This window comes from Perca flavescens, chromosome 10 (genome assembly GCF_004354835.1).
Source record: "Perca flavescens isolate YP-PL-M2 chromosome 10, PFLA_1.0, whole genome shotgun sequence".
Taxonomy (NCBI): Eukaryota; Metazoa; Chordata; class Actinopteri; order Perciformes; family Percidae; genus Perca; species Perca flavescens.
In genome coordinates, this window is record NC_041340.1 from 23,611,640 (window position 1) to 23,635,524 (window position 23,885).

General features: G+C 44.7%; 2 protein-coding genes across 7 annotated transcripts in view; both read right to left on the reverse strand.

Annotated features, from left to right (window-relative positions):
- Positions 1-461: 461 nt before the first annotated feature.
- higd2a (HIG1 hypoxia inducible domain family, member 2A) lies at positions 462-2,371 on the reverse strand. Its single transcript, XM_028589856.1, has 2 exons — positions 2,123-2,371; positions 462-1,030 (listed from the first exon to the last, which is right to left on the reverse strand). The coding sequence occupies exons 1-2, from the start codon at positions 2,367-2,369 to the stop codon at positions 867-869; spliced, it is 411 nt and encodes a 136-aa protein (XP_028445657.1). The 5' UTR covers positions 2,370-2,371; the 3' UTR covers positions 462-866.
- Positions 2,372-3,203: 832 nt separating this feature from the next.
- Positions 3,204-23,885, reverse strand: part of ankhd1 (ankyrin repeat and KH domain containing 1) — a 35,720-nt gene continuing 15,038 nt past the window's right edge. For 3 of the 6 annotated variants that reach the window (XM_028588893.1, XM_028588891.1, XM_028588889.1), the window contains exons 5-39: positions 23,674-23,821; positions 23,345-23,578; positions 23,126-23,220; positions 22,076-22,231; positions 21,535-21,616; positions 21,226-21,417; positions 20,991-21,100; positions 20,629-20,716; positions 18,339-18,466; positions 18,088-18,231; positions 17,827-17,929; positions 17,434-17,696; positions 16,968-17,255; positions 16,438-16,849; positions 16,191-16,330; positions 15,957-16,068; positions 15,692-15,837; positions 14,781-14,923; positions 12,632-12,845; positions 12,342-12,517; positions 11,767-11,929; positions 11,581-11,676; positions 11,372-11,488; positions 11,097-11,265; positions 10,758-10,954; positions 10,260-10,612; positions 9,890-10,042; positions 9,532-9,681; positions 6,674-8,210; positions 6,279-6,462; positions 5,819-5,944; positions 4,696-4,947; positions 4,363-4,547; positions 4,104-4,271; positions 3,204-3,835 (exon numbers count right to left, since the gene is read on the reverse strand). In XM_028588893.1, the coding sequence (XP_028444694.1) occupies positions 3,776-3,835; positions 4,104-4,271; positions 4,363-4,547; positions 4,696-4,947; positions 5,819-5,944; positions 6,279-6,462; positions 6,674-8,210; positions 9,532-9,681; positions 9,890-10,042; positions 10,260-10,612; positions 10,758-10,954; positions 11,097-11,265; positions 11,372-11,488; positions 11,581-11,676; positions 11,767-11,929; positions 12,342-12,517; positions 12,632-12,845; positions 14,781-14,923; positions 15,692-15,837; positions 15,957-16,068; positions 16,191-16,330; positions 16,438-16,849; positions 16,968-17,255; positions 17,434-17,696; positions 17,827-17,929; positions 18,088-18,231; positions 18,339-18,466; positions 20,629-20,716; positions 20,991-21,100; positions 21,226-21,417; positions 21,535-21,616; positions 22,076-22,231; positions 23,126-23,220; positions 23,345-23,578; positions 23,674-23,821 (7,284 nt within the window). In that variant the 3' untranslated portion in view covers positions 3,204-3,775. Of the gene's footprint in view, positions 3,836-4,103; positions 4,272-4,362; positions 4,548-4,695; positions 4,948-5,818; positions 5,945-6,278; positions 6,463-6,673; positions 8,211-9,531; positions 9,682-9,889; positions 10,043-10,259; positions 10,613-10,757; positions 10,955-11,096; positions 11,266-11,371; positions 11,489-11,580; positions 11,677-11,766; positions 11,930-12,341; positions 12,518-12,631; positions 12,846-14,780; positions 14,924-15,691; positions 15,838-15,956; positions 16,069-16,190; positions 16,331-16,437; positions 16,850-16,967; positions 17,256-17,433; positions 17,697-17,826; positions 17,930-18,087; positions 18,232-18,338; positions 18,467-20,628; positions 20,717-20,990; positions 21,101-21,225; positions 21,418-21,534; positions 21,617-22,075; positions 22,238-23,125; positions 23,221-23,344; positions 23,579-23,673; positions 23,822-23,885 lie in introns of all 6 variants that reach the window. The other 3 variants (XM_028588892.1, XM_028588890.1, XM_028588888.1) reach the window with 1 other exon arrangement.

Here is a 23,885-nt window from a genome sequence, read left to right on the forward strand (position 1 = left end):
GGTAACCTTGCTCCTTATGACCTCATAAGGAGAAAGATTCCAGATCGGCCCATCTGAGCTTTCATTTTCTCAAAGGCAGAGCAGGATACCCAGGGCTCGGTTTACACCTATCGCCCTTTCTAGCCACTGGGGGACCATAGGCAGGCTGGGGGAAATCATATTAATGTTAAAAAACATCAAAGTGAAATTGACATGCCATGGGACCTTTTAAAGTGAAACTAAAAGTCTGTTGAGTGTTAAGTTGGACATTGAGACTGGGCCTGTCTTGTGTCTAAAACCCTCCTTCCATTTAGATCAACTCACCCAGGCCATTAATTTAAACTGTGTTCACAATGAATTTCCCTACTTAGGTTTGGTTTTCTTTAAATAACCTGGTAAATAAAGGCTGTATATGGAGTAGATGTCACCTGAATGCAGGTGTGAGTGTGGTGCTTTATCTCAAATACAAACAGGACACCAGCTTCAAACGAAAATGTATAATCAGGTGTTATGTTGATTATTTCAGTGACAATACATGGGAACATTTGAAATATAATCTTAAAGAACAAGAAGCATATCATTTATATTTATCAGCATTTGTGCTTCAATGCTATTATAGCACAAAAGGTCAAATCCAGCTTGCTGGTCTGGGACGGAGCCGGTTATACTTTGTTGTTCCATAGTAGTAGCCTGAAGCTAAATATTTTATCATCATGAGCAATTTAGTTTTACACAATAAATAGTGTTGGCATTAACTAAATATCTTAACAATGCTTGAAACATAATGTATTATTCAGACAGTAAAAATCAGTCCACTTCCAAGTAAGATCTGGTCTGATTCCGAGTTGAATAGGCGGCAGCAGAGGTGTGGGATTGGTCCGTCTTCATTACTTGGATTTCACAGTTGTGGCAAAGACGCCAACAATAATAGCAACTACAGTGAAGCCTTGAGCAAAGATACGTCCCCTCATCAACAGCTGGGACTGCCTGGTTTTCCCTTGATTGAAGGCGCGGAGGCCATAAATCAGCGCTCCTGCTGTTCCCAAACAACCTGGAGAACACAAAGCAAATCACAACTTGGTGGTGACCAGATACTGTCATAGGTATATTCAGACACTTGTTCGCTATCATGGTCAAGATAGACATTTTCCACGGCAGACACGTTGACATGTCATAGTATGGAAAGCACAAGTGTATTCAAAACCATTACTGATGGCTGCATTCCACTTAGGAGAGGTCCTGGTATTGTGCATGCTGACTCACTGAAATAGCTTACTGGGACACTTGATGGAATTGAGCCATCGTCAAGGTTATCAATTTCCGCTGTGCTTTTCCTACTATGACAAGTCAAAATTTCTGCTGTGAAAAAGGTCCAGGTAAGTTCCCCCAAATCATAAAAAAAACACTTTAAGTTATTATAGGATTGACAATTGGTGATTATAAAAAAATATCTTCACAATGAGATTTAAGATAAATAATCTTCAGTAATGTGGATATAATGACTAAGTGGGTAAAGGTAAAAATAATAGAAGAGCTAGAACAGTCTGGTAACACAGAAAATGACATCACTTTACTTTAATGCAGCCTTTAAAACCAGGAAAAGACAACACTTAAGCCATTTACGATATTACGATTTCCAAAATCTAAGACGATATCTAGTCTCATATCACGATATCAATAGAATATCCATATATTGCCCAGCCCTACTGACAGTGCATAATCATAAAAAGAGAAAAGACGTGTTTTGTGGTTCGGGTTACCTAAACCTTGAAAATAAAATCCAAGGGCACCTCGGCTCCTTAATATCTGAAATTAAAGCAGGGTCGAACTACGCAAAAACAATGTTGACACGCCTTCAATTCGAATATAAGGAGAAAGTCCTTCATTAACGAGAGGCTCAAATGACAACAAAATGTTCTGGGGTGACAAACTAACAGTAGGTTAACGTCAGCGCCTTAGCTCTGATTTTAGCATATATAACGTCACGTAGTTTCTATTGCAGTTGAGTTTGGATGAGCTTCAAATGCTAACGTAGAATTAGATATCATTAATTTGACCACACTTTAGAATAGAGGACGAGCCTTACTGCCTCGGTGCTGTACTTGTGTAACTTTGCTAGTGTGTACCCCCTTGTATAACTCACCTATTGGGACGAATGGGTTCTCCTTTGTTTTTCTAATCAATTTTTCTTTGAAGGTCTCATCTTTGACTCTCGGCAAAGGGTTGAAGCCTTCGATAATCGGGGGCTCAGAAAAGTTAAATGGCACAAGTGCCGGTGGCGATGATTCAGGTGTTTGCTCAGGGACCGCTGGTGTTGTAACCGCCGCCATGTCTACCTCCAAACCATTGATGAGCTGCGGAACCAGACTTCCGGTTACATTTCCCCTCATACTTCACAATAAAAGTCCTGTTATTTTAAACGTCATGAATGAAAGCATGGTCAGCGGCATCTCTCTGCCGCCTGCCACGTATGCATTGTGCACTGCACACAATATATAAAAAACTAAATACATTTTAAAATGTCAGTGTTCATCAAAGTGCAGTTCTCTATAGTATGAACAATTGTGTCCAACATCAATGAAAGAGCATGGGGATCTATTAATTCCAAAATCCGATGTAATATCTTTAATATAGCATAAAATAAGAATTGACCATTACATTCAGAATATGACCCAGACCTACTATCCACTGGTCAATTGGCATTCATTTTCAAGTGCCTGCCCTTCAGGTAGTACGATTTAACAATAAACTGAGGCCTACAAGCTCAGATACGCATTGTGCAACTATACGAATTAACTATATGTTGCAAGGAATTAACCAATCCAAGGCACTGTAATCTATGGTGTCCTAGGACCACATTTAGTTTGATAACGAAACGTTTGCTACAGACAGGAGGATTACGGATAGTATTTTAATAGTATTACTTGTGAACATGCTTGCCAATCTTTTTTAATAAGATCCCCACTCCTCTCACTAAGCGACAATCGATAGATCAATAGATCAAGAGAGAAATCTGATAAGACCAATTTTGCATCAATAAAAGGCAGCTCTCAAGACTGCACAATGACTCCAGCTGTAAAGAGGACTGTCAAATTTGAGATGCAACAAAAAAGCCCAAAAAAATACATTACTCATTAGATGAAATGTGTATCAAGTCTTGATGTCAATTGAAGTCAAAACATGAAAAGGTAGTAGAGAATGATTTATAAAACCACACACAAATATATTTTTCAATCTTTTTATTGAATATTAAGGTAAATATTTCACATTAATACAGGCTACATAAAGTAGAGCCACTATACGACATGAAATTTACTCTCATTTTAACCCTTTTTAGTATGTAAACAATTATACATGTATTTACCACTCTAAAAGGTTCTGATTTCTCTTTCTCTTTAGGTAATCATCTAGATCTGGGCCAAGTTTAAATAGCTACTTCATGTTGAGCCCCCTGCAGCCCAAGAACGGTGTATGCGGGTTTAAGTCAAAATCGCTAAACTACGCAGAGAATGGATCCTGTTGAACAGGTGATTGCGCATGTTTGTTTGCATCATCGGGAAATTGATAACAGCTCTTGCCCAATTTCCTCTTTATGTTTGAGATAGGCACATCAAAGAATGGCGTCAAGAGAACTTCCAATTCTTTAACCTCTGCTCTGCACTCTCAGGTCACTACTAAAGTTAACAAGTTGTACATTTTTCTTTTTTCGTTGTCTTATTCGGTCATATTTGTCAGTTGGTATTTGATGTTTGCGCTGTGGGTCATGCTGTGTGCGTTTGATTGCTGTGGACGCTGTCTAGTTGACGTGGTTCAGGTGCACATTGCCCACATGAGGTGCCCAGGTACCAGGCCACACCTGAGGGGAGAGACACCAATAAGGGTTATATGTTATACAACTTTAAAATAAAAAATTAAAATAACAGGGTCAGATGACTATCTTCTTAACTTCAGTTTCCAAAGAAACCTTACAAAAAGTCAACACTGAAAGGAGGACAGAGACAGGGATGGATGGGGGAGGGTGTGTGTCAATATTATGTGTATCTTACTAATGGCAGAAATGCAAGCCTGACAGTTTAACTCCAAGCATATGATTAGACAGCATGGGTATAATAAAAGGACGTTACCTGCTGTTGTGGGTCAGAGTTATCTGCATTGTTTGGGACCACTTTGATAATTGGGCTCCATGCAGGGTCACTAGCGTGCAAACCATTGTACATCGGTCCCCCTGGCCCCTCTGCCATGGGAGGATGAGGGGGCAGCATAGTTCCTCCATACATTGACATAGGCATCCCCTGAACAGGCAAAAACATGCAATTGTTAAAAGATGTGTACAAATGAGGAACGGGGGATGAAATACTCTACAGAGCTATGGCTTTGTGTTACCTTTGGGAAGTCCATGTAACTGTTGGGCAAATGCTGATGCTGGTGGTAGTTGTTAGCAGGGTTTGCAATGCCTGTGTCATCCTGCTCCATGGGCTGGTGCTGAGAGAAGGCTGACTGCTCTGCCTGCAGCTGAGGGTGCATCATGTGGCTGCTCATCAGGGGCTGGGACCAACCAGACATGGCCTCTGTATCAAGACACACAGAGGGTTGGCATTAGTAACTATTTGGCTGTGTTTAAGTCACACTTCTGAGATTATTTTCCCATTTGTCTTAATTCTTACAAACAAAAAAGGACAAACAAAATACCACATCAAAATTTGCATTTGTTCTTACCCGAAGCACTGCCGACCCCAAATGACCAAATGCCTCCCTGTCCAACAGATGCAGTGTAGCTGGTGGTGAGGAGAGGTGGGTTGACAGAACCCGTCTGCCTGATCCTTGCCAGCCGCTCTGTGCCGATGGGTGGAGGAACCTTCCGGTCCTGCTGCGAGGAGCTGCCTTGCTTAGGTTGGGGAGGAGGGGGCACAGCTGAGGTGGAAAGGGCAGAGGATGACACCGTAGATGGAGGTGGGGCAGGAGACTCACCTGGTGAAGAAGAGACAGTACAGCAACAAATGGTTAGGGGCAAATCAGATTTACACATTTGAAAGTATTACTAAAAGCAGAAAAAATAAAAGAATACGGTAAAGACACAATTCATGAATTTAAAACAGGTGACCGAAGAAAGACACCAATTTAAAAAAAAAAATCATTTTAACTCCATCTTCGTCCATCTTCGTCCGCTTATCCGGTGTCGGGTCGCGGGGGGAGCAGCTCCAGCAGGGGACCCCAAACTTCCCTTTCCCGAGCAACATTAACCAGCTCCGACTGGGGATCCCGGCGTTCCCAGGCCAGGTTGGAGATATAATCCCTCCACCTAGTCCTGGGTCTTCCCCGAGGCCTCCTCCCAGCTGGACGTGCCTGGAACACCTCCCTAGGGAGGCGCCCAGGGGGCATCCTTACCAGATGCCCGAACCACCTCAACTGTCTCCTTTCGACGCAAAGGAGCAGCGGCTCTACTCCGAACTCCTCACGGATGACTGAGCTTCTCACCCTATCTCTAAGGGAGACGCCAGCCACCCTCCTGAGGAAACCCATTTCGGCCGCTTGTACCCTGGATCTCGTTCTTTCGGTCATGACCCAGCCTTCATGACCATAGGTGAGGGTAGGAACGAAAACTGACCGGTAGATCGAGAGCTTTGCCTTCTGGCTCAGCTCTCTTTTTCGTCCTGGCGGTGCGATAGATTGAATGCAATACCGCACCCGCTGCGCCGATTCTCCGACCAATCTCCTGCTCCATTGTCCCCTCACTCGCGAACAAAACCCCAAGGTACTTGAACTCCTTCACTTGGGGTAAGGATCATTTTAACTACAAAAGAAAATCCCAATTAGAACAAGAAGAGTGTGAGCCTATTACCTGATGTGGATGCACTCCATGGATGAGGGGAAAAGTGCTGTCTGCTGAATGAGGGTGTGCCAACTCCTGTATGACCATGCAGATACACAGGGCTGCCAGTGATACTGGTGGCATAGCTGGTCAACGCTGTGGGTGCAATTAAAGAGACAGCTCATTATTGAGCACATCAGAAAGAAAATTGTACCTCAAAAATTCACCTTAACATGGCCTCTACTGTATGTCATTTGGTGTGAAAATTTGAAATAAATATATTTATTATTAAAAAAAATACAAGGCCTTTTTGTTTAGACGTGTTTACTATGCTACTTTTTTTTATCACATGTATAGGATTACTGTTAATAACCCCTATTTTGATGCAGTTAATTTTGTTAGGTTCCTCTTAAAAACTGATTCCTGTAATTAACCCAGTTTAATAAACATCACAATGAGCTTGTATATACACTACAATAAATATTCATACCGATGGGGCTGTTGACCATCCTCTGTGAGGCAGAGCGGTAGCCAGGGGCTTTGGAGCTGTCTGGAGGAGGTGGGGGCATCATATTCTCCATCTGGCCCATGTAGGCTGGTGGGGCTGAGTAGGATTGCTCTGGAGCCGATCGAGTCGGCAGATGGCATGCACCCCACACCTGATTGTTTCCAACCTGCAAGGCACAATTGATGACAAAGTTGTAATTATTGAGTGTGGTATTATTGATCTTATGTAACAGCAAGGAGGCCATGACAGGAGCCATGACATTTGTACCGTTTAGTTTATTCAGCTATTTAAACTCCTTCTGTATCAGTTAAAGTCACTAGATAAGTAAAACAAGATGTCAGGGTAATGTTTACATTATAAATGTTACTTCAACTCACCTGGTTATTGTTATCAAAGATGCTGCTGAAGTTGAAGAGGCCTGCAGGACTGAAGTTGGGGGGTATTTGCTGAGGCTTGCCTGCATTGGCCACATGCTGCATCTGGGAACCGTTCATCATCCCCAGGTTAGAGACCTGAAGGGAGCCTTGAGCCTGGGCTTGAGCTTGGTTCTGGGCTTGTGGAGGCAAAGTTGTCGACTGGGACGTTTGGTTTTGGGTCTGCTTCGGGGGTTCTTGCTGAGCATTGAAGGGCACAAACACAGATTGCTGCTGCTGTTGCTGCTGCTGCTGCTGCTGCTGCTCAGGAAGCGAGTAGTAAGGCCCTGGTGGCTGCATACGATGGGAAACTCTGGGCGCAGGGGCTGAGAAGTGGGGTACAGTGTTGTTGGGGTGTGCAACATTGTGTGAGAGGACAGGAGGAGGTGCTGATGGGTGGTGGGAGCTCTGCTGTGGGTTGAGGAGGGGTGGTGGAGCCTCTGTGGATGGTACAGAGGAGGGAGGAGGTAACTGCTGCCGAGGCTCTGGCTTGGGAGGTAAAGCCATGGCAGGGGCAGTGAAACCCACAGAGTTGATGCTCTCGCTGACCGAAACAGCCTGGTTTTCTGAAGACAGAGAGGGCTTCTCTTTACCAAGAGGGGCGACGGCACTGGACTCTGTTTTAGTTAGCTGGATGGGGGGCTGTGAGATAGGTCCGACTGACTGCAGAGGGGCATTAGCGGTAGTTGTAGTGGAACTGTGATGTGCAGGAGAACCAGTGCCTCGTACTGCATTGCCGCCACTAGTTGAAGTAGCCACAACAGACACGGGGATGACACCAGCAGGCTTTGGGTCAGGGGCGAAGAGCTGTTTCCTGACAGAGGAAGGAGTGGGGATGCTCGGCTGGGGATTGTATGGAGTAGGATTAGGGGTATGAGGCGAGGCCGTAGATGTGTTAGGTGCACTGGTGGTGGCGGTGGTCGTGACTGAGGCTCCTGAGCTGGCTGAGTTGCTGTGCTCATTATGGGTCGAGTTGGTTCTGGCCTGGCCTCCAGTGCCGTTGGTTCCTCCATTGTGCTTGGGGGAGCTGTTAGCACTGCCGGGACTCACAGGACGCACAGGGAAGGATCCCCAGGTGCTGGCGGCGGGAGAGAAGGTGCCACCAAACTGGGCCATGGGTAGACGAGGGTGTCTGATCTGGTGCATGGTCTGAGCAGCTAGTAGAGCCAGCTGAGGGTGGGCGTACGCCAAGGGCAGAGACACAGGGAAGGGCTGTCTGACACTGGATGACAGTCCCTTCCCAATCTTTCCCCCGGCCTGAGAGGAGGGTGAAGACGAGGGCTGGAACGAGACACCTGTGGAGACCAACGAGCTCAGGGATTTCGGCCCAGTGGTTGAACCGCTGGTGGGCCCTGTGGTACTGGGGAACGAAGCTGGGGTCATTTTAGAGCCTGGGGCTCGGATGTGATTCCTGGGGATCAGATCTTCAAGCTCTTTGGCTGGGTCTTGGATTAGAGCATTGATCAGCTGGACTGCATACCTTGTAGACTCTGTCCCTCCTCTGAAACAACCAAGCACACTTCATTCAGACTATGTTCTTGTGTTAAAAAGTATAACGTGTCAAATTCAGCCTGATCTTTTTCGGTCCTCAGTTTTGAGTATTTTGCACAGCATAGTTAATGGCATTCAATTAACCAAAACACTGTTTATCCAATTGGCTGCAGCACAAGCTGTTATTAGATCCACTGCTGATATGTAAAGCCATTGGTCTACTAACCTTAGTTTCTTAACGCACGGGAAATGCTTTGAGCCATGTACTAGCAATAGCAAATGTTTACCGTTTATACCATAACAATGGTGGACAAAGATGCAGGCACCACATCCGCAAAGGCCTACTGACGAAACCCATTCATTGGTTGCAGCCAGTGCGAGCAGAAGCCAGCTGGCCTGATCAACAGTTGATACAAGTCTCTGCTCTGCGTCTATGTGTCTATGTTCCCCAACACTGTTGTTGAGACAGAGACTTTTGTGTGTGAAATTTGTTCTAAACCTTATAGGCCTAAGAGGGCTGATGATTTTATGTATTAACTCAGAAAACAATTTTTTTGGAGAGTTTATCAACAGTTTTGAGACAATTGAGACCATTTTTTGTGAGAAGTGATTTGAAGAAAAATTGAAACACAAACTTTCTTGGAGATAGGTTATGTATTTCAAATCTCAAATGGTTCATGTTTTGCATTTTCTTCATTAAATGTCTGAGAACATGCCAGCCAGACGGCTTTGCTTTGGTTTAATGGCCACATCTAGAGGACATGCAACAGCGTTACATTGCCATCTCCTGTCTTGGCAATACTCCACACATTTCGGATACAGTGTGCCCGTTTGCTCCGGGAAAAAAAAAAAAAAAAAAAAGAATCATGTCATGTCACGCTATTGACACTATTGGTTTTTTCATACACATTCACAATTAAAAAAAGTGTCATGTTAAGCTCTTGCATTCAAATGGCACTTGCATTGCTACATGACCATATGTCCTGACATGTCAAGTGGGAAGTTGTTTGGATACGCAGTTCTCGAAAAAGCTGCAAGCAGCAATACCACCGTTCCAAACCGTTTTGAACGGGCGCTGCACTAGTTAAATGCTAAAAAATGAGTAAAGAGGATGAGATGTAAAGAGGATAGGAACATTTAACTTCCCTGAATTCTACAAATCCATTTGTCCCCATATTTTAAACCAAGTGTTGGACTGTTGCACTGTAGGACTAGCCCAGTGGGAATGAATGACATCATCCAGAAGGGGCTTACATGCTTTATGCAACTAACCAGCTGTTATACACAAGCTGCAGTGCTGTTCATAGTCCACCAGAGGGCATTATTTTTACCTTATGGTGATCATCCTCTCCCCGTTCTTGTCCTTCTGTTTGTCTACGTCAATGTGAGCTCCTGTCACGTCCTGGATGGCTGTGATGTTGCAGCCACCTCGGCCCATGATCCGAGACACGACGGAGGCTGGCACAGACAGCTTCTTTGATCTTCAAAAGAAATTTAATTATTTGTGCGTCTATGCTGGCAGATGTTAACACTACTGAAGGTAATTTACATTAACCGATACCCTCAAACCAAACAAGTTTTGTTTTATCTTACAAATGTGTGCACATTAATAAGTAAGACGTGGCCATGTCAATCAAAACCCTGTGAAAATGGTTGCAATGCTCGCACATAAAAAATTCAACAACTGACCTTCTGACCACTTCCTTCCAACCTTCTTCTCTCTTCTGGCCTCTCTTGGGGCTTGTGAGGCTGAGCTTACTGTTGGGTGAGGTGATGGGAAGAGCCATGGTCTTGAATGGAGAGGGTAAGCAGTTTGAGGTGGAGTCGCTCATGTCCAGAGCTCTGTGACAAAACCGGCAAAATAATGAAGATATAATCCGTTATCTGTCATGTTGGTTGACACTTGGAAAATGTTCTGAAATAAGCTAGAGGTTGAAGTTTGAATGTAAGGCTGCAATTTAACAAATGTACTGAATATAGCTCGCACGTAAAATAGCATTTTAGCTATTAGCTTGTTCTCCCTAGATGATGAATGTGGACTGCTCCATAAGGGACTCACTTTTGCGTTGGTTTTGAGATGGAGACTGTGACCTTGTTGTCCAGCTTGCCGTCAGTCTGCGGCTGAGGACAGTGTCTCTTCTCTAGGCCGCGCAGGAGGCCTTGGGCTGCTCCTGAGGAGGGGACTGAGGACGAGGACGAGGAGGAGGAAGAGGAGGAGGAGGAGGCGGAGGAGGTGAGGTCAGGGAGGTAGTTGAGCTCCTGACTCTTGCCGCCGCTGCTGCTGCTCTCACTGGCACAGTCGGTGCTATCCAAGGGGTCAGAATCGCTGTTACCGCCCGTCGCTCCCCCTCCCCCACCCCGTGGCTCACCGTGGATCTTGTTCTTGTCAGCCTTGTGCTGTGCTAGTGCAACCTAGACGGAAGACACGTACACAGACATCATCGTATCGTGTTTTTTGCATAGATTGAGAGACATCTAATCTCAAATAAAATCTACGAAGCACATTATGAATCAGCAAAGACAAACAATACCATTGACAAAAAGCAGTAGTGCTCACCTGCGGGTCCTGTAATATGATGGGTTCATTGGGCGAGTCCTTGGTCTTGTTCTTTTTGTTCTTGCGATTGGTGCTTGGGGTAGTGGCCACACTCGCTCGCTTCTTACCAAAAGCTGTAGTGAAAGTGGTGGAGGTGGCAGATATACCAATGGTGGTGGTGGTGGTTGCACTCGGAGGATCAATAGGAACCTCTTCTTCTAAGGGGGGGAATGGGTACAATTCAAAAAAGGAACATTTACCAGCCACTTAATTCTAGTACAATATTACTAAGTATATAAAATAAAACTCAAACACAATTATGCAGTCTCTAAATGTATAGCAAAAGTCATAAAAGGTTACCGTCAGCTGAGTCCTCCTTCTGCTCCAGCATCTCAGAGAAGTCATCCTTGGTTTTCTGCCCCTCCTCTTCCTCTTGCTTTCTCTTCTGCTCCTCCTTCTTCTTCTTGCGTTTCTCCTTACGCTTCTCACGTTTTGCAGCCAGGGCCTGCTTCTTGCTCTCCTCTCGGGACTGTCGCACACAACAGAGTTGTATAAAAACGATGTTTGTCCACATCCACTCTATGTATTTAGAATGCGTTAACCTCCCATAGCACAGCCATGGGGTCTGACATTACCTTCTCCAAGTCTAGCTCCTTAAGGAGAATGCTAGCATTCTTGTTGGCCTCGGCTGCTTGCTGGTCTTTGGCTTTGACAATGGTCTCCATGCACTGGTGGCACTTCTTCAACAGCTCCTGCAACAAAGGGAAACCAGCAGCTGGAGTTATAGCTCTGCCAATTCCAATAGACAAGGCAGACTTATGACCGAAAAAGAAAACCAACCTACCTTGTCAGCGATGGTGGCGATATATCTCATGCACTCAATGTCTGACGGGAATTGGTTGACCTCTTTCACAAGATACTGCACCACCTTCACATGACCCTGAAATGTTAAGTAAAACGGTTAGTAACCCGAGGTTTGCTAAAGTGTCGCGTGACACACTAAAATTCAGGGTTTTGGAAAACTTGGCACCTTGCGAAATGCAGCCATGAGTGGGGTAATCTTGCGGTTATCGGCTGCATCCACATCAGCACTGGCATGAACTAAGAGCTGGACCACGTCAAAATGACCGCCATTTGCCGCTAGCCAGAGAGGAGTGTTCCCTTTCTTGTTTCGTACATCGATATGGGCACCCCTGCAAAGACAGGAAGACGTGTTGCCTTAAGGAGTCACATAAAAGGCATTGCAGCTAAAAGGTCTGGGAGATAAGACATGTACATGGATGAATCTATGGGCGATGCCTGATTTAAATAACCAAAGAAAGTGTGCTTTTATATTTCTGCCACACCAGCATTCAAAATGTAAAACATGACGTGAAAAAGCACCATCTGTAGTTGCATTGAAACCAGCAATATGGGGCTTTGTTCACAGACAGCCTGTGCCAGCACAATGCCCTACACACGCATCAAACTACTCACCGGCAGGAAAATTCTGACCTATTGCCCAGCCTAAGCAGCTAAATCACTCAACAACAGGAGCGACTGAGGATTACATCATAATAAAAACTAGAATACGGTTCTGTACAGAAGACACCCAAAAGCACTTACCTGTTGATAAGCAGCTCACAAAACTTGTAGTGGCCCTTGTCAGCAGCAATGGTGAGGGCAGTGTCTCGGGATGAGGGAACAGGGGGAGCGTTGACATCAGCGCCTTTGTCCAGAAGCACTCGGCCCACCTCTGCGTAACCTCCTGAGGCTGCCTCCATCAGAGGAGTAAGACCAGTCTGCATGACGTGAGAAGTTACTTAGCATGATGGCCAGCTGCATCGTGGGCTCGCCAGTGTGGGCCCGCAATATTGACAAATGCTTTCATTATGTCTGGAAACTGGGAATCTCACCTTAGCACGATGCTCTACGTTGGCCTTGCGATCTAGCAGCAGACTGACGACCTCGGCCCGCCCCTGGAAGCAGGCTAGAGTCAGAGCTGTGTTTCTGTTGGTCTCAATCTGCGCGTTGATGTCCGAGCCCATATCTAGCAACAGCTTTACTGCCGGTACATGACCATTCATGGCTGCCAACATCAGAGGAGAGATTCCCAGCTTACTGCCAGTCCTGGTGAGAGAGTAAATAAATCAAATCTTTAGAAAAATACACAAAAAAACTAAGTCACTTTTCCATTATTAATGTGACTATTATTGCCATTGTTCATCACATCCCCAACCGGCCTGTCAGATAAGGCTGAGCAATTTTATCGATTCTGCGATATAAATCGATTCACAAAATGTGAAGAGGAAAAAATGTGTTCTGTTATTTATCATTTCAAGCATTTAGAGCAAAATCCCAGCCCCCTGTATTTACATCTCTATTAACATGCCGGGATTCTCTACCGCTGGGGCAGATGAACTCACACTGGTCTCTTTTCTGTAAATAGGCTACAATTAAACCTTCGTGAGTAGAAAGTCAATACTTATCAATGCACTCACCTGTGTAGACTGGCATAAACATGTAGAAAGCAATATTTCAATCTGCTCAGTCCACCGCGCTGTTTTACACAAACACAGCTCTACTCTGCAAATAGCGAATTTTTACAATCAAGCTAAAACAAAAGTTGTCGGTTTGTAGTCTGTTTATCTTAGGTTGCCGGGAATCTGGAAATTTTGACAAATTCTTGTAAACCTCACTGCTGGCTGAACAAACCAAACCCTCCGCTAGAGCGGACAATCCGGAGCTACTTAATATGCCCGTGAATGACGCGATCGTTATGTTCAGTGATGATGATGATGATGATGCTGGTTGTATTATTTTGCAACAACATCGTTTCATTGCAAATGAGGCTTACATGACGAGTGCATAGTCTGCTTATCAGTCCATTCATCATTAAAGCTGGGCTTTTGGCTTTTCCACTTCAACTTTTTGCTTCAGCCTCTTTGACAGTGACATGTTTACCTGACAACAGTCTCTTTCTGCAAGCATTTTCCACCAATCAGGATGCTGCATACTACAATAATTTTTCCATAATCACAGACTTTAACCATCACTCCTCAGTGAACTGCCTCCTAGTCTGAGATCTTTTTCTAGTTAAAGAGCCAGTTATCATTAGGGAGTTTCCATGTTTTTTAGGAGTTTGCTCACACTAATACATGTAAAAAAAAAAAAAAAATAGCATTAATTCAGTAAGAAAGTGAAAAAGAATAGGCGTATTAGGTATACATTCATTTTATTTTATTTTATTTGAAAGTCCGGCCGCCAGAGTGCTTAGAAAAATTTTGAAAAAAATGTAGTTGATGATCCCTGCTGTAGACTCTCTGTTCAGTCAGAGACATACACTCACAAGATGTCACCAAAATCACTCTGTCCCCTTTAAATCTTTCAGAAAGTTATGTAAGTGTATTGAATTATATCGAATTGTATCGTTGGCTGAATATCGTGATATATATCGTATCGTGAGCTGAATATTGTGTATCGTATCGTGAGATTAGTGTATCGCTACAGCCCTACTGTCAGACACCGCCTACCAAGAGCCTGGGTCTGTCCGAGGTGTATATTATAGAGTGTGGTCTAGACCTACTCTATCTGTAAAGTGTCTCGAGATAACTCGTGTTATGATTTGATACTATAAATAAAATTGAATTGACTTAATGTGCTCTGAGAAGCATAACATGGATCACCTAATATGTCTTGGGTTTCAGTAAACATTATCGTTTTATTGCAATTTAACTTTACATGCATTCTTTCTTTTTGCAAAGCAGCACTTAAAGTAGCAGCTGCTATAAAGACTTGGTTTTCAAGTTACAGCCTTACCCTTTCCTCACTCCATATTTATAACAGAGTTAATCACTATGCTATTACTTTTGGGTGCGGCTAAATCCCAAAAGGCACATTTTACAGAGATGCTGTATTTGTTTGGCACTTCAATAGCAAAGTGCAACCTTATTCACTTTCAGGAACTAAAACAATGTTGTCACATTCAGATCAAGGAGAAGGATTGTATCCTGATACTGAACCTAATGTTTCACTCATACCAAGGGGCCAAAGTTCTTTACTCACCTGGAGTTTATCTCAGCTCCAGCATTGAGGAGTATCTTGATGATGTTGACGTAACCCCCAGAAGCAGCCAGGCTAAGAGGCGTGTAGTCGGAAACATTGCGGTGTTCCTTATTAGCTCCCCGAAGCAGCAGCAACTCAACCACCTGACCAGAATAAATGACAGTTGCATAGTAAAAGGTCCAATATGTAATACATTTACTGTAGTAACTCCAAAAATAACCCGAATGTGTCATCAGATATTAAGGAAACATGGTAAGTTGAAATACTATCTTTTCTGACAACAATGCTAATGCCAATATTTTCTCCTTTTGAAATTTCCGCTCCGTGATGGAATTTCTATTTGTGTTTTGGCCTGTGTGTTGTTATCAACTGCCCAGTTTGACAGCCAGGGTTGCGAGATATACCTGTAAAAACATAAACAACCCAGCGTGCTACTTTCTAACAGTTACGTGACCAGAGACGTAACCAACCCCGGATAAATATCAAAGATGTATTTTAAAGATGGTGACAGCTTAGAGCCCAAAAGGTCGCAGAGTTGCCTCATTTCCTCCTGAACAGGGGGGGTTGTCTGTCAGTTGGGTACAGAGCTCTGCGTGAGCACGGGCTTTTATGACAATATGTCAATATAGCCAGCATCTAACATTAGCATGTGCTGTGGAGTAATGTCTGGCTATGTGAGACAAGCGTCTAGCAACATTGTTGGATACTCCAGACTCAGCCTGGCAACTAACGTGAACTTGGAGTCTGGGGAGGAGGCGTCGGGAGAGACGACTCTCCAGTATTTTAAATTTGTACTGCAGTAACTATTTTAAACTCTAGCTGTCAGTATTACATATTGCACCTTTAAAGCCAGGAAACAACTGAACAGAAATGTCACTATTGTATGTTAAACTGAAAGACAATGCGTTTACCTCCTGGCGTCCCCCAGAGCAGGCCAGGGAAAGGGGCGTGTCTTTGGTTCTCTCTGACTGAGCCTCAATGTCACCCCCTTTGTCCAGGAGCACTTCTACCACTCCTACATGGCCAGCAGTGGCAGCCAGGATCAGAGGAGTGAAACCTGCAGAAAACAGGGGGAATATCAGGGGGTTTCAGTTACTTAATATATGAATCAGCTATTATGAATTAAAATCAAATTCACACCTCCCTATAGTAGATAATACCATCACACTTTTTTACCTTTTTTGTCCCGGTGCTCAATGTTGGCTCCCCGCGCAATGAGGACCGACACAAGCTCTTCATGTCCTCCTGCACACGCCAGCGTCAGAGCTGTGTCATGGTTACTCTCCGTCTGTGTGTGTGGGGGGGGGGAGACAACATCTCTTAACAGGGTAGAGGACTTTGTGCAAAAGTGTACTCACTTGAATTGTCAATTTGAAAATCTGTCATGTTAAAATTGGCCTTGAGTCTTACATGTGCATCGATGTCAACAGAGGGGTAAAGGGGCAAGACCGAAGGGGGCGAGGCAATGTTTGCAGGCATCTGTGTGGGTGGCTGGGACAGGGGTGTGGGTGAGGTTGTAGTGTTCAGCATGGGCACACGGCTGCTCACAGCTGCATAAGAGGAAAAGAAAAAAAGTTATAGGGACCAACAGATTAGGGATTAGTAGACACTCACTTCCAATGAGAGTCAACAGGAATCCCAAATCAAATGCACTTACCGGCCATGATGTCATCCAGCGTGTCCGTGAGCGTCTGTGCAGGTGTAGCGACCATGAGCCCATCTTGGGCCTGCTGAGGTATCATACCTGGGCCTAACCCAGCCAACTGTTGACCCTGCTGCTGCTGGCCCAGCATCTGCTGCCCCACAAGTACCCTCTGTAGCTCTGGGCTGGTGCTTCCCGGGTAGTCTGCAGGGTTGTAGTCCGGCAGGGGTTGTATAGGGACGAAGGCAGTCTGAAGAGGCGGTGGAGGAGGCTGGGGCTGGGCCTGTGGCGAAGGGGGTAGAGGAGGCTGCTGTGGCGGCTGTGGCCCATTCCTCAGGATTGTGCCCACCTGAGGAAGCTTGGTGTAATCGTCCTCTTCTCCGTCTTCCTCAGAGCCGTCATCTTCGTCATCGTCGTCGTCGTCTTCCTGAAAAAGTAGAGAAAACACCTTAAGACCCTAGGGTCAATAAACAGTATTAAAAACGAGTCCGAACTAACATCCTAAGGACACACAAAAAAAAAAAAACTTAATTTCTGAGTTTCACCTCATCCCCTTCGTCTCCTGGCTGCTCCTCTTGCTCCCCATCTTGGTTGGCCTCTTCATCGGTGTCAGAGCCGGTGTGTAGCTGGGCACCTGTTGCGGTGGGAAGTGGCCCTGGAGCAGACGTCGTACTTCCCGGCCCCGGCCCCGGGCCCTGGCTCTGTCCGGCCTCCTGCTCCTCCTTTAACCCCTTCGCCTCCATGTACTCTTTGGTGAACTGTTGCTGTGTTTTCAGCTGCAGCTGGCGCTCAACCTTCTGCAGCTCCTTTAAGATTTTCTTCTTCTTCTGCACCTAAGTGGGGAACAGCCACATCCCTGTTTGACTAACTTCTGATACGGTGCTATGCATGCAACATAATATTTAAGTGTGAATTTGATGTAAGACAACATCCATCTTAAACTTACTGAAAAAAAGAAAAAAAAACAAGATTCAAAATGGGATCACATCTTAAATGAATGATCGATTATACCTGCTCCTCTCTGCTCTTCTTCAGCTCCTCAATCTTGTCTTTGGTGAGCGGCTCCCCCTGAATGAGCTCTAGCGACTGAAGCTGGGCCTTCTCAATGGCGCTGATTCTCTGGCCCAGCTCGTTCAGCTTTCCCTCCGTCTCTTCCACAATGCACTCTAGAGGCTGGCACAAGTGGAAGGGCGGCAGAGGCTCTGCTTCAGGCCCCCGGCCAACTGAGGTGGGGACACCGGGCTGAAGGGCTGCTTGTCTCTGTTTGGACACGCCTGGATTTGAACGGAAGAGATCCAAGAAGTTGCGAATTAGGATGGGTTAACAATAAAATGCCTCAAAACTGGGGATCTAACAGTTTTGTGACTACGCGCACTGGGTGACCTGACTTGATGCACGGATTACCTTTGCTGGAGACGGGTGGGGGTGTGGCGATGTTTGATGGGGCTCTGTCGGGCTCCTGAGGGGGCACTACCATCGCGAGAGCTTGGAATGGGACACGAGGAACCTGTTACGGCAGAGGGCAAGTTAGTATTAAGCAATCAAAAACAACTATTAGACTTGCTTTTTACTAAAATCAAAAAGAAAAGAAAAAAAGATCTATACCAAAAGATCTATTCCCCAGAAGAACATTAATACAAAATTGTGATTTATTGCTGTATTTACCTGAGAGGTATCTTGCGAGGGGGGAGTGAGCTGAGAGAGGTCAGGGGCTGGGACAGACAGGATGTTGTTGGGGTAGTCCAACAGGTAGGACACCACATTGGTGTGGCCACCCTTAGCAGCTTCTATCAACATGGTTGAACCATCCTACAAAGAGAAGACATGCATGGTTTCAATGATGCGTTGTTATTAAACACATGTGGACACAAATAAATATTCTTACTGGTCTAATCTATGTCCAGAGTGAGCATTACTTTGAGTCTGTGTGTAGGATCCGCCCCATGTGCCAGCAGCAGCTCCACTACAGCCAGATGTCCTCCAGCACAGGCCAGAGACACCACTGTGTGGTCATTATTGGCAGTAGCTCTGTTCACATTAGCACCTGGACAAGAGAAGAAGAAGGGTAACCACAGTAAGTCCCCATGTGCGAGATACGGGTCTAATTATTACATTCACAAAAGCAATCTCCCTCAGCCTCTAACCCATATGAATTAGGGATACAGTGGGGGAAATAAGTATTTGACCCCTTGCTGATTTTGCAGGTTTGCCCACTTACAAAGAATGCAAAAATCTACAATTTTAATCATATGTACATTCTAACAGTGAAAGACAGAATCCCAAAGAAAATTCCAGAAAATCACATCATATGAATTTATTAAAATTGATAACCATCTGATGAGGAAAAACAAGTATTTGACCCCCTGGACAAACAGCATGTTAATATTTTGTAGAAAAGCCATTATTGGCCAGCACAGATGTCAAACGGTTTTTATAGTTGGTGACAAGGTTTGTGCACATTTCGGCAGGGATGTTGCCCCCTCCTCCTGCAGACAGCCTCCAAACCATTCAGGTTCGAGGTTGTCGCCTGGCAACTCAATTTTAAGCTCCCTCCAAAGATTTTCAATCAGTTCAGGTCTGGAGACTGGCTAGGCCACTCCAGAACCTTTATGTGCTTCTTCTTCAGCCACTCTTTTGTTGCCTTGGCGGTGTGCTTAGGGTCGTTGTCGTGCTGAAACACCCATCCTCGACCCATCTTCAGCTCTCTCACTGAGGGAAGGAGATGTCGGTCCAGAATTCCACGATACATGGCCCCGTCCATCCTCCCCTCAATACGATGGAGTTGTCCCGTCCCCTTGGCTGAAAAGCACCCCCAAAGCATGATGTTGCCACCACCATGCTTGACGGTGGGGATGGTGTTCTTTGGGTTGTACTCGGTGTTCTTTGCCCTCCAAACACGACGAGTTGAGGCCAAAAAGTTCTATTTTGGTCTCATCTGACCACATCACCTTCTTCCAGGCCTCTTCTGAGTCGTCCAGGTGGTGAATGGCGAACTTCATGCGGGCCTGTACATGTTTCTTCTTGAGCAGGGGGACCTTGCGTGCGCTGCAGGATTTCAATCCATGACGGCGTAGTGTGTTACCAACCGTTTCTTTTTGTAACTGTGGTCCCAGCTGCCTTCAGTTGATTCATCAGTTCCCCCCTTGTGGTTTTGGGATGATTCCTCACCGTTCGCATGATCAGGGACACCCCACGATGCAAGATCTTGTGTGGAGGCCCAGACCGAGGGAGGTTGGCGGTGGTGTGGTGCTTCTTCCATTTCCTGATAACTGCACCGACAGTTGATCTTTTCTCTCCAAGTTGCTTTCCGATTCTCTTGTAGCCCATCCCAGCCTTGTGCAGATCAACAATCTTGTCCCTGATGTCCGTAGAAAGCTCTTTGGTCTTGCCCATGGTGGTGATGTTGGATGCTGGTTGTTTGGGTGTCGACAGGTGTCTTTTATACAGGTAACGAGGTGAGGCAGGTGTATTTGATGTAGATAATTGGTTCGGATTGGGGCTGTGTCTTAAAGAAAGACTAACTGACTTGTAGGAGCCAGAATACTTGCTGTTTGTCCAGGGGGTCAAATACTTGTTTTTCCTCATCAGATGGTTATCAATTTTAATAAATTCATATGATGTGATTTTCTGGAATTTTCTTTGGGATTCTGTCTTTCACTGTTAGAATGTACATATGATTACAATTGTAGATGTTTGCATTCTTTGTAAGTGGGCAAACCTGCAAAATCAGCAAGGGGTCAAATACTTTTTTCCCCCACTGTACATCCTATACACAAACAAGTATTCCTGCATTAGGATGGGTTAGACTACTTAACATGTTTGTAGGCTCATCAATTCACCAATACAAGTACTGTGACAATTGGTAATCTAAATCTATTACTGGTGTCTTAGCACTTACAAACGATAAGTGCATCGGTACACAACACACTAAATACATAAATTGAAGACAAAACCTTTCCTTAAATGTCTTTAGCGCTTCCACATTGATCAGCCTATAAGTGTAAATCCATCCAGGATGATGCATCTTCCAGTTTAATTGAAATCAATAAAACATACATATTCAAGCTTTTGATCTCATCACATAATTCTAATGATCCTTGACTTTTTAATCAATTGACTCAAATAGCTTTTTAGTGGATTTAGGCAAAAACAAATAAATAAATGGACATTTAACTTGTTTCTCTGAACAGCTGGTCAATTACACACCTTTGCTGATAAGGAACTGCACTGTACAGAGATGTCCCGCCCTTGCTGCCTTCATCAAGGGTGTCCGCCCACCTTCAGACTCATGTTCCTGGAAGACAAAGGTGACGATGTGTTTGTGAATGTTTAGCCCACAAGATAAACAACAGAGTTATGAGTCTTATTTATCAAGAAAAATGTGACTCAACAAAAAAAAAAAAAAAAAATCAGCTGCTGCTGTATCTCTACAAGGTAGACTGTGTTCAATTGGAACAATTAACATATGAAAACAAAAGACTCAGACTTTATTATGCATCGGTTCTGGTGCTATCTAATAGCAAAGGGCGAATCATAAGTGACAAAGAAGATTTAAGAGTATGGCGTACCAAGTTGGCTCCAGCCTGCAGCAGCACATCCGCCACATCAGTGTGTCCGTTCTCACACGCATATGTCAATGCTGTGTCGCCAGTTGCCGTGGTGGCATGAACGTTTGCTCCTGAATGACAAAACCAAGAGATTAGAATTGTAAGCACAGCGGTATAACTAAGATATTTTTAAATTGCAGCTAAGCTTACTCTTTGTTCTCCTAAAGAGCTCCATGCCTCCTTTCCTCTAGCTCACCTGCAGCCAGTAGGTATTTCACCAACTCCAGATGGCCTTCCTGTGCAGCCTCCATTAGAGGTGTGGAGCAGCCCAACTCAATGTCGGCGCCCGCCTTGATGAGGAAGTCGGCCACTTCCAAGAAGCCTCCGCAGCATGCTAGAGTCAAAGCTGTCTCCTGTGTCTCCTCTGTTTGGGCATTGATGTTAGCACCTGGACAACAGAACAACAACAGTTAGTGATTAGTAATTGATTTATTTTCATAAAATGCAAAAACATGCATGTTTTCTTTAATAAATCAAAAGACCAACCCACCCACAGCTTGCTTACCTTGAGCCAGCAGCAGTGCTACCATCTCCTCGTGGCCTTCTCTAGCCGCCTCCATCAGAGGTGTGTAGCCTTCATCATTAACCTGGACACAAACAGTGAAGTGAGCGCAGATAAGAAAATATTGGGGAAGAGGTATGACTCACTGCAAGATTAGTCTGTGTCTCGGCTTGTCTTTTGTGTCTGTGTACTCTCACGGAGGATGGAACATCAACGGCTAGCCGTTTGACACTGCCACTGTAGTCAACATCTTTACATAAAATGTGTGGTGAGGAGGCGAGATCACCAAAAACCTAAAGCAGTGTAATTTAGCCTGGCATCTTGTGTTCAAGTCCACTACCTCACTGCCAGATGAGTGCGTTCATTTCTTTCCAGAGGGTGCCCAGCGGCGTTAGATAAAAACAATAGCAGTATTGTTTGTCCAGGAGCTTATCAATACTTCGGTTCTGACCAGTCCGGAACCGGTCCCAGTTTAGTATAGGTTCTGGATACCCATCCCTACTCCTGTATTTTATGGTCTTCCCCAATCCCTCTCTTTACACACCTCCTCCAAATTGGCTCCTCTCTCGATGAGCAAGGCTGCCAGCTCCACGTGGCCTCCACAGGCTGCAAGAGTGAGGGGCGACTCAAAGGAATCGGCTGGCATGTTGACCTGCGCACCGCTGTCCAACAGCAGCCGTGCCACCTCCACATGGCCGTCCTGGGACAGCGAGACACACAGAGAATGTAGAGATAAGCACCTGAATAAATATATGGGATCACTGTATAATTAAGCTAATGTACAGTCACTATGCATGACTCCAAGAACCTCTAAGACTCTTCACAATTCACTTTTAAAACATTGGTGCCATAATTCGATACAAAACAATTCCTGATGACTCAATATTTTGTTTCCATACTTTTTTCTTACGGTATTGTTACATTCACAAGAGTGTAATCATAAATGTGCATTAAAGAATACAGAAAATATGATGAATATTATCTCACTATTTTCCCATCATCATATGCTCTATTAAAATTTTTTAAAAACAGTCCGTAGACTAGGAAACATGAAAAACACCATCAAACTCTAAACGAGCGCTGGGTAAAAAGGTTTAAAATCATGATTATGGGACATATGTAATCACACTGGCGCTTTCCAAATTTACTAAAACAAGTCAACTTTTTTTCCCCCCCACTTAGGTGCACAAGTACATGACTGTGTACTTTGCCGAGAGCTGTGTTAAAGAGCTTCCGAGTGTGGACGCTGAAGGCTTGCAGCTGTTGATGTGCTAATTTTGCTGCGCTGTCAGTTTAGACAATGCATTCGCTTATTCTTATTTTGAACTGGTTGTAACGTTGGATCTGCAATTTAACAGGGATACAAAAGGTAGTCTATAGATACATAATGGGACTTTACAAATGTGACAATTTTGATGATGATGGAGATTACATTTGAACTTAAACTGAGTCAAAAATATTAAACAAACTTAATTTTTACTAAAAATGAATTCAATATTTGTTTGAAACAAAGTGCAAGCAAATCTAAAACAAGAGGCAGCGTGAAATAACCGAGAACAAAATATTTGGGTAATGGTTTGGGTCAGATGCTCACCATGCACGCTTCCATCAGTGCCGTGTGCATCTCATCTGTTTTATGTTCCTGGTCTGCTCCGGCCTCCAACAGAAAACGCACCATGTCTAAGTGACCTGCAGGAGACAAACAAAAACCCATTTTCTAAACCCCATCACCAAGTATGAATAAACAGCATGTTAATGAAAAGAAACCTAAATGAGGTAATCAACAGGACACACACTATATTTGAGTTCTGACCTTTGTAGCAGGCGAGTGTGAGAGCACTCTCCTTGAACTCATTGGAGTGCGTGTTGATGCCGGCGCCATATTCCAAGAGTACCCTGGCCACTTCTACATGGCCAGCACTGGCCGCCTCCATTAGAGGCGTGTGTCCGTTCTCGTTGTGGTCCTCAATATTAGCACCCTCTTTTAGCAGCACCTTCACCACATCCACAAAGCCACCGGCACATGCGTACGTCAGAGCTGTGTTGCCTGGAAAACAGCGGAGAAATTAATGTAAATGAGTGTAAAACACAGAGTGTAAAAGAAAATGATCCTAATTGTAGAGCAAGGAAGAGGGGTTTTACCTGTAGACGATTGTGCGTTAACATCTGCCCCGTGGACCAGAAGCAGTTTGACGATGTCGACATAACCTCCACTGGCAGCAGCCATAAGGGGCGTTATGTCCCCCTTGATGCCCCGGTCCTCCACATTGGCATGCATGGCCAACAATACCTAAGGATGAAAGATGAAATGATTATATTAAGAAACAAGCATGGGGGGATCCCAACAATCAACC

Coding starts and splice junctions, on each gene's coding strand:
- higd2a (XM_028589856.1), bottom strand. CDS start 2,369: ATGAGGGGAAATGTAACCGGAAGTCTGGTTCCGCAGCTCATCAATGGT. Junction 1,031..2,122: donor GAACCCATTCGTCCCAATAG/GTGAGTTATACA, acceptor TGTGTTCTCCAG/GTTGTTTGGGAACAGCAGGA.